General features: G+C 36.3%; 2 protein-coding genes across 2 annotated transcripts; one reads left to right on the forward strand and one right to left on the reverse strand.

Moving 5' to 3' along the window:
* The first annotated feature begins 1,474 nt into the window (after positions 1-1,474).
* Positions 1,475-2,476, forward strand: LOC145029413 (uncharacterized). The gene is made up of 2 exons (XM_078977954.1): positions 1,475-1,832; positions 1,913-2,476. Exons 1-2 carry the CDS (start codon positions 1,527-1,529, stop codon positions 2,345-2,347), a joined length of 741 nt encoding a protein of 246 aa, XP_078834080.1. The 5' UTR covers positions 1,475-1,526; the 3' UTR covers positions 2,348-2,476.
* Positions 2,477-3,470: 994 nt separating this feature from the next.
* LOC145029414 (uncharacterized) lies at positions 3,471-4,727 on the reverse strand. The gene is made up of 2 exons (XM_078977955.1): positions 4,065-4,727; positions 3,471-3,982 (listed from the first exon to the last, which is right to left on the reverse strand). Exons 1-2 carry the CDS (start codon positions 4,371-4,373, stop codon positions 3,542-3,544), a joined length of 750 nt encoding a protein of 249 aa, XP_078834081.1. The 5' UTR covers positions 4,374-4,727; the 3' UTR covers positions 3,471-3,541.
* Between the last annotated feature and the right edge of the window lie 4,646 nt (positions 4,728-9,373).

The raw sequence follows: 9,373 nt of genomic DNA on the forward strand, positions 1-9,373 counted from the left end.
GTTTAAAAGGGGTCAAGTCCGAGATTTAGGGTTTTGGCCCTCTGTTGTGTACACCCGACTTACCCTTACGTACGCCCCACGTACGCAAGGCTTCTTCACGATCCTTCTCCCATAGTACGCTAAGCGTACCCTTAGGTATTCCCAGCGTACGAGAGGGACCATTTTTGCCAATTAATTCACTTTCAAGGGTTTCGATGGTGTACCTGATTTGGAGTGTTACATTGATGAGTCATTACTAGCACTGCCACTTTGGCTGGCGGCAGGAGGGTTCTCCACCCCATCATCACTAGTGGCATCTTTACACTCATGAGTCCTAACTAACCCTTAAACCACCAACACCATAATCGGTGACTCCACAACACTTCTTCACATTAACGTTTACCAAATTTGGGCACCCACTTGTGAGTTTGACAACCAAAAGGCGATACCATGGAGGACATAGATGAATTGTAATTAGGGATTAGGGCAAGGTTCTAACTTGATTCAAAGCTGAATAAAGCTTTTGATGCATCGGTTTTTCAACTAAAATGGTTGATCTTGAAATCAATGTTCTTTTGGATTCTGGGTATGTACTGGTTCATCTTCATCAGAAATCAAACCCCCCATCATCTCACCTGATACACACCTGCAAATCAAACAAGATAAAAAGAAGAGCTCCATGGTCTTCATGATCAAAGGAGAGAAACAGAGGATATGCATTGGCTCGTCTTCATAATTTAAGTTACCCACCTGCAAATCAAACGAGAGAAACAGAGGGGAAAGACAGGGAAATAGATCGACGCATAAAAGATATTGAAATTGACAGATGAAGGAAAGAGGTATATATAGGTCGGATCTTGAGGTTAGAGTCGTTGTGAACCTTGCGGCAAAAAATGTGTTTCTTGAGAAAGATGATGGATTTTAGAGAGGGAAACACGAGCCATCATGAACCTTGCCGCCATTGATCTTGACAAAAATAAATCAAAACCATAGGTAAGCCAATCATAAAATCAATGATATCAAATTTACGAAATTTAGATTGTATATTACCCAAAACTTACTTAATATTATATAGTAGAAGTATGGAACACAGGAACAGTTCTATCGACTTGAACAATTTTGAGAAAATAATAAAGAATTTTATTTTCTTATCGATTTCACAATGACTTTTACCAAAGCACTTTCTTCTCCGATGACAAAACCACCCCATACACCCACTTTATCGTATTACGCCTGCCGGAAAACCTGACAAAAAATGTGTTGTTTTTTTTTCTCAAATCAGACGAAAAATACACTATTCTACTCATCAAGTTTGTGATTGTTACACAAAGTGATCATGGAATCGACACAACTGTTAAGAACCGTCGTGACTTGCTAATCCGACGCGTCTCCTTGAACCACCACCACCGTCGCCTTACACGTCATTTGCCGCCGTTTCACATCCTTTATTATCCCCAATGCCACCACCAAAGTTTCATAAAGTTATCGTCTGCGTGTCTGTTCATTTCATCTATTTCCTCGTTCCACATAACTTTTCTGTTTGCAACATGGCGCCCCGGAAGAACAAGAAGAAAATTAACGATGATGCCCACTGCGCTGCCGCTGCAAACAAACGGAGAAGAATTGAACTTATGAATACTACAACCGGGGTGCCTTTTACGAACCCAATCTCCCAATTTCCATCCCTTGATCTTCTGCAACAACAACGCACTCCGCCACCACAAACCACCGTTATCCACACCGATCTGAACCTCTCTCCACCATCAGCAACACATCAGGACGAAGAAGCGGCTGTAGACGAAGATCATTTCAATTCTTTATTACCACCACAAAACTTCCTTATCGGCTATCATGTAAATAACTTTTCTCTTTTGCAGTTAATTGGTTTTGTTGTTAATCATTTACTTATGCATGCGTTTTCATGTTGATGCAGATCAACCAGATGCGACTGAGCGTGGAGGAATTCTGGCGGAGAAACTTTGGAGAAGAAGTTAAAAAGAGACAGGAGATCGAAGCAAAACTAAAACAGAAAGAAGAAGTGGTGGATCGGTTAAGACAACTGTACCATTTCTATGAGGAAAGGACGTTCCGGTTGGAAGAAATGCTGCAGCGTAGGGTGGCAGAGGGATGCAGCACCCCGGCTGCTGCTGTTCGTGAGGAAGAAGTTGAATCAATTTTTGTTGATCCGAGCAGTGCGTCTAAAACGGACATGGCTTGCAGGAACTGCCGGAGTCGGCGTGCAACTATGCTGTGGCTTCCATGCCGGCACTTGTGCGTGTGTTTGGTGTGTGAGAGGAGGGTTAAGATCTGCCCCATTTGTGGTGCTAAGAAAACTGAAAGTTTCCTGATCAATCTGCCATTACCTTGAGACAAAGATCTTTTACATCTCTTGATCTAGTCGCATACTAATAAATTTCATATTTTTTATTCAGAAATGTTATAATAAAACTATTTCCAGAATATCAAATGCAAACTTGGTTTTTCTGGAATTATTCTAGTCATAAGTTAATTACTAACTCGTTCAGTAATGTTATTATGGTAACTTTTATTTCTAGATATACGGACATAACAACATATATACAAACTTGGTTTTTATTGAACTATTTGTCATAAGTTACGTTAATTTTAGTTGATGGTTATAATACCGGATGAATTTGGACAATAGTATGCACGACTATGTTACAACGTTATATAGTTATTTATCAAAACAAACTTTTTATAGCATGTTGAAGCATTTGTTGCATTAATGCGTGATAGTGCTTTTGAAATCAGAAAAACAGTTTGCTGTGAACAAACTTACAGAATTATATTTAATTGTACACAAAACTTGGAACTACCCATGTTCAATCTTACTTTGTCACCCCACCTAAGTGTAATATTAATGAACAAGATGAATTGATGCTCATTTTTCAGCTGAATTATAGCTTAAAAACTGGTCATAAGCTTTGTTTGGTTGGAAGTTCATTCTATTCAAACAATTTGTTCATAAATTATATGATGTCTTGAACCACCTTTGATGATAATGTTGTTGATGAGCTGTATTATATTTAAATAAAGAACAATTTGGACATCATTTAGGTGTTGTCGGGAAATGGGATATGGTGGAATGTAATGAATATATGTGCGATGTAAAAGTTGGGTTCATAACTAACAGATGTGGCAAAAACAAAAATAATACCCATCAATGCATTTGCTTTTCAATATTACAACCATGTACATCACATTTCCACCCAAAATCATTGGCCAAAAATACATCTAAAAGTTCCAATTAAATATATCCCCAGTTTTTCAAGTTTTACAAAACATTGCAAGAAAATATATTTTGTTTTTGAATTTATTTGTTTTCGTTAAAGTGTCCAAACCTTTCTTATTTAAAGAAAAAAAAAGTCTAAAAAAATACCGTTTAAATAAGAAACATTTAATATTTAGTTCATTTAAAATAGTTAAATATCATAATTCATTTAAAAAGTGTAAAATAATAAGTGGTACGATATTTAGTACATATTTTTAATTTTTAATTTTTAATTTTTAATTTTTAATAGGAGAGAAACCGTCTTCTCTCTCAGGGTGGAGGCAAATTAATCATTAAACTTTCTGTTTTCTGAACACCGCATATCGGACATATCTTAACCCTTCTCTCACACACCAGACATACGCACAAATGCCGGCATGGAAGCCACAACATGGTTGCAGGCCGACTCCGGCAGTTCCTGCATGCCATATCCTTTCTTGGGACGCTGTTCAGATCAACAAAACAAGATTCAACTTGCTCCTCTGCAACGGCGGCGGTGGCGGCAGTGCTGCACCCCTCACCGGCGACCTTCCGCTGAAGCATATCCTCCAAGAGAAACGCCCTTTCCTCATAGAAATGGTACATTTGTCTAAATCGAACAGCCTGTTCGTCTTTCACTTTTATCTTTTCTTCAATCTCCTTCCTCTTTTTCACTTCTTCCGCAAAGTTTCTCCGCCAGAATTCCTCCACGCTTAGCATCCTCTGGTTGATCTTCATGAATACGAATATCCCATAAGTGATAGATTGACAAAAAAAATCAACTTAGATATATGTAAAAGAGAAAGGTGTTTACATGGTAACCGATAAGGAAGTTTTGTTGTCCTACTAAAGAAGACAGAAGATGATCATCAGCAGTCGCACTTTCGTCCGGAGGAATTGGTTCTGGAGGAGACAGTTGCAGATCGGTGTCGATTGCGGCGGTGGTTCGTGGAGAATTGCGGGAGTGTTGATGGAGAAGATGAATTGATGGGAATTGAGTGATAGGGTTTGTAAACGGCACACCAGTCGTACTATTCAGAAGTTCAATCCTCCTCCTTTTGTTTGCAGCGGCAGAGGGTTCACCTTCATCGTGGATCTTGTTCTTGTTCTTCCTGGGCGCCATTTTGGTGAAAAAAAGTTATGTGGTTATAGATGAACAGATACCCAGTAGTTGATAATCTGATGGAAGATTGATCGTCGCTTCGGGGAAATATAAAGGGTGTAAAACGGCGGCAAACGACAAGGGACTTGGTTGTGGTGGTGGTTCGAGGAGGCGCGTCGTCGGATTATAAAGTTACGACGGTTCTTGGAAGAATGTGTCGATTCCATCATCGTGTATATATAAATGTTCATTCGATTTTGAATGCAAAAACAGTATTTTGTTTCTCCGATCTCAGACTGGGTTGATCACCTTTTCTCTGGTTTCCAGCGGGAGAATTGTGATCGAAGTGGTATTTGCGATTGGAGGAGACGGTTAAAATCTGGTTTATTGGGTAAATTTGTAATTAAAATTTTACACAAGAGGGTCTGAAAAAAAAACATTCAGGGCAGAATAACAGATAAACTTAGAAAATAAATCTTTTACCTCAAACGTTTATAGTATTTTTGTTGGTTAGGATTTCAATTCCATTTTTTAGTTCGTACTTTTTGCCAAATGATTTGGAATTTAAACTAGACAAAATTAATAAATATTTATTTATTTATTTTAATTTATTTTAATAATAATTAAATAACAAAAGAGCTCTCTCTCTCTCTCTCTCTCTCTCTCTCTCTCTCTCTCTCTCTCTCTCTCTCTCTCTCTCTCTCTCTCTCTCTCTCTCTCTCTCTCTCTCAAGAAAACACACACTAAATGCTATGCTTGAAATCTGCTTGAAATCCAAAACTCGAAACACCCATTGCAATGCTTGTATAAACACTAAATGCTATGCTTGAAACCCAAAACTCAAAACACCATTTGCGATTCCATACAAAATGATTAAGATCTTCGGGCCCTTTGCGATTCCATACGAATTTTGGTTGCAATTTTAATCCAAAGTCATGGCAGTGGGGAAGATGAAGACTGACGACCACCACTGATGGGTGTTCTAGGGATGAAAGTGGGTCCAAACCCGGACCCCATGGACCCGGACCCGGAAAACCCGGAACCGTTTAACGATATTTTTAAGAACCGGAAACCGGACCGGTATATAGGAACCGGGTCCGGTTCGGTTCCGGGTTTGGTTCCGGGTAAAGTGGGTCTAGAACCGAAAAACCCGGAAATAGGAAAGTGGGTAAAATAGAACCGGGTCAAATGGGTTTAGAACCAGAAAACCCGGATTTTTTTTTTATTACCCATAATCTTTCAACCGTTATAAAAAAATGAACAAACAAAAAATTACATTTAAATTATTAGGTTATTGACGACATTGATTTATTTAAAAATAAATAAATAAATAGATATAACAATATTGGTTTAAAAAAAATTGACATTTAGATCATATCACAGTTACCTTAGGTAACTTACCTACGTGCCTTAGTAAACAATCTCAAGATAGTATAATATTATTGACCACAAATCGTATAACATGATTATGTATAATTTAATTGTACCATATAGCCGAATCGTATAATATGATTATGTATAATTTAATTTTCATAGTACCTAATGTCAGTGGTTTATTGATGCAGCCTTACTGCCTTATTTGATAAGTTGAGTAGCTGACCCATTATTTTTATGACACATATGATATTAAAAGATTGTCTTGAAAATGTCTTCTTAAATCTTCAACTAATAATATCTTGGCCGCAATGTTTGAGAAGTAATTAATAAGCTGTTGCACAATTTTAATTTAAGCATCCGTGCGAGTGTTTTTTTTTTTTTGACCGGTGGATCATCGGCCAGAAGCATTTAAGATTCAAGCCTAAAGCAACTTCAATTTAAGGTGCTTAAATTCTAAATCATCACCAATAGGCCATGTTGGTTGTACATGAAAGCTATGTATTATTTGGAAAGAATAAATGATTTCCACGCTAGATAATAGCATAATAATATACATGCAACAACATAAAACAAATAAATAGACATCTATTTAGTGGGAAGAAATTGAGAAATATACTAGATGGGTAATTTTTTCTGTCAAATCAGAAAGATTGAAATCGTGAAACTAAAGGATAGATATAACTTTGAAAGTGAAGTATAGATTGTTATAACATAAACAAACATTGACTAAAGTTCAAAAACATTAATCAACCAAAACAAACACTTACAAACCAATAATCATTTATCGACAAAAAAAAACAAAAAAAAAAACAAAAATAGTATAACTACTCGTTAATATCTATCGGCCTTTTTCCATTTCCATTTTGGGTGCGTATGGCGTCTTCCAACTCTAATACATATCATAAAAAAAATTAATATGAAAGTTAGCATATAACCAATGTTTTGTTATTAGATAATAAAATGAATTTGTTTGCTACCTTTAGCTATGTCATCATCTTTAAGAATATCATCGATGTTGTCAACAATTGGCTTCTTTGATTTCCTCACCCAATCTTGGGTGCAAACCAAAGCCTCTATTATAGGTGCGGACAAGTTTGCTCGGTAACTATCAATTATGCGACCGCTTGTACTAAAAGCGGACTCGGAAGCCACGGTAGATATTTGAATGCCCAAAAGATCTAATAACATAAACATATAATGTTAAATTATACTACATTATAATAAAAAAATATAAGTAATTAAAATTATACCTTTTGCCATCCGCGACAGAATTAGGTAACGAGATGCGTTATTTTTCCACCAAACCAATATATCAAAGTCCTTAACGCCTTGGGTTTGTCCTTCGTTCAAGTATCGTGTTAATTTCGTTTCCTTTGAAGCCGATGAATTCACCGATTGAGCAAAATAGTCACCCACAAAGTCGTCATCATCATCAATATGCACAGCATCTTGACTACCACCGGTTTCAAATGGTACATTAGAGTTGGTATTGTAACAATTAAAAAAGTTCTCAAATCTCGATTCAATATCCTTGATTAAAGACTTAGTCTTCGCAGTAATATCTAATTCGGAAAGGGGTTTATTTTCCGGCATCTTGTACTTGATCAATGTTTCAAAAGCATGTCTAAGAAATTCTGTCTTCATTCGCGGATCCAAGATAGTCGCAAAGTACATGTAGTCATTCAAAATTTCAAAATCTCCCCAATACTTCTCATATTTGTCTATCATATCCTTCCCAATTGAATAAAATCGTTTGTTTTTTGACCAAACCCGTATATGTTTGTAAATGCCACATACTTCTCCAAAAAACCGATTTACCAATGGTTTTGAAGTCGTCGACACCAATTCTGTTTTCACCTTGAACTTCTCAAGAAAGGAGACCATTGCTCGAAAAGTTACAAAATCTTCACTCACGGGGGTTACCACATCTCGTGCAAAGGAACGATCTATCAAAAAAATGTTACAAAAGAAAAATTAATATATTATTTTGGAGGGCTGTAACTTACTCAAAACACATGCAAATTAGGTGTTTCCAAAGTCTATAATTATTGCCAAACAATGAACTATAATTTAAAAAAAAAATCAGCCCAAACGGACTCATAACGTAGTAGATATGACAGCTTAAAGTTAACGAAAAATTCTAAAATAATGCTGTTAACATATTCAAAACAGCTTTGATATATCATTTTTGGAGGGCTGTAACTTACTCAAAACACATGCAAATTAGGTGTTTCCAAAGTCTATAACTATTGCCAAACAATGAACTATAATTTTAAAAAAAAAATCAGCCCAAACGGACTCATAACGAAGTAGATATGATAGCTTAAAGTTAACGAAAAATTATAAAATAATGCTGTTAACATATTCAAAACAGCTTTGATATATCATTTTTGGAGGGCTGTAACTTACTCAAAACACATGCAAATTAGGTGTTTCCAAAGTCTATAACTATTGCCAAACAATGAACTATAATTTAAAAAAAAATCAGCCCAAACGGACTCATAACGAAGTAGATATGACAATTTAAATAGAGCTAAAAATTCAGCAAGAATGCAGAAAAAAAAATTACCTTCCATTTCATACTCATAGAAAGCTTTTTCTAAATCCACCGCGATCTTCAATAAGTCGTAAGTTGAGTTCCAACGAGTGGGACAATCGTTGCACAAAAATTTGGTTGATTCCACCCCGACGGCTTTCATGCACTTTTTAAATAGAGCAATCCGTTGTGTGGACTTTCTAATATATCTTACGGCGTCTTGCAAACATTTAACACTCTCGTCATTTTTATTCATCCCGTCTCTCACAATTAGATTGATAATGTGTGCCATACACCTAATGTGAAAGTGTTTTCCTTCATTGTACAAGTTTGGTAATTTGTTTTTTAGAAACTCTATTGCTTTGTCATTAGAACTTGCATTATCAACCCTACAAGTCATGACATTTTTAATACCCCACCCTTGAATACATTTCAACACTTCTTTTCCGATATCTTCCCCCCGTTGACTATCTAATTCTTTAAAGTTGATTATCCTTTTGTGCATCTCCCAATTATCATCAATAAAGTGTGCGGTAATGACAATATAATGCACCCTTTTACTCGGACTTGTCCAACAATCGGTGGTCAAATGAATCGTGTTAAGTGGATTACATAAGAATGTTACCAACTTATTTCTTTCTTCTTGATAATAAAGTGACACTTTTTTTGAAATTGTTGTTCGACAAGGTACAATCACCTTCCCGTTTAGTGCGTTTGTGTATTCAATAAAGGCCTCATTTTCTACAAATTTAAAAGGTAGACCACCCACTACAAATAAATTCAACATAGCCTTTTTAATTCGTTTGTCGTCATGTTTCCAAGTGCTAACACTACCCTCCCCGGTTGGTTCTTTTTTAAATTGTAATGTTTGTTGGTTTTTCAAATTCTCGGGGTTTTTTTTACAATTCTTTGCATGCTTATTTAAGCTAGACGTACCGGTATTATTCCCGTCGGCTTTGAGAGCCCTCTCGCACCATTTGCACTTTCCATGCCGAACTCCATCAATAAAAATCTTCTCAAATGATTTCCAACAATCGGACCTTGTTTTGCCTACTCTTTTTCTCTTTTGTGTTGGTTCCTCATTGATTTCTTGTTGAGTGTTGTCAAC

The sequence above is a fragment of the Lactuca saligna genome, chromosome 2, assembly GCF_052625555.1.
Source record: "Lactuca saligna cultivar CGN05327 chromosome 2, ASM5262555v1, whole genome shotgun sequence".
In the NCBI taxonomy this organism is placed as follows: Eukaryota; Viridiplantae; Streptophyta; class Magnoliopsida; order Asterales; family Asteraceae; genus Lactuca; species Lactuca saligna.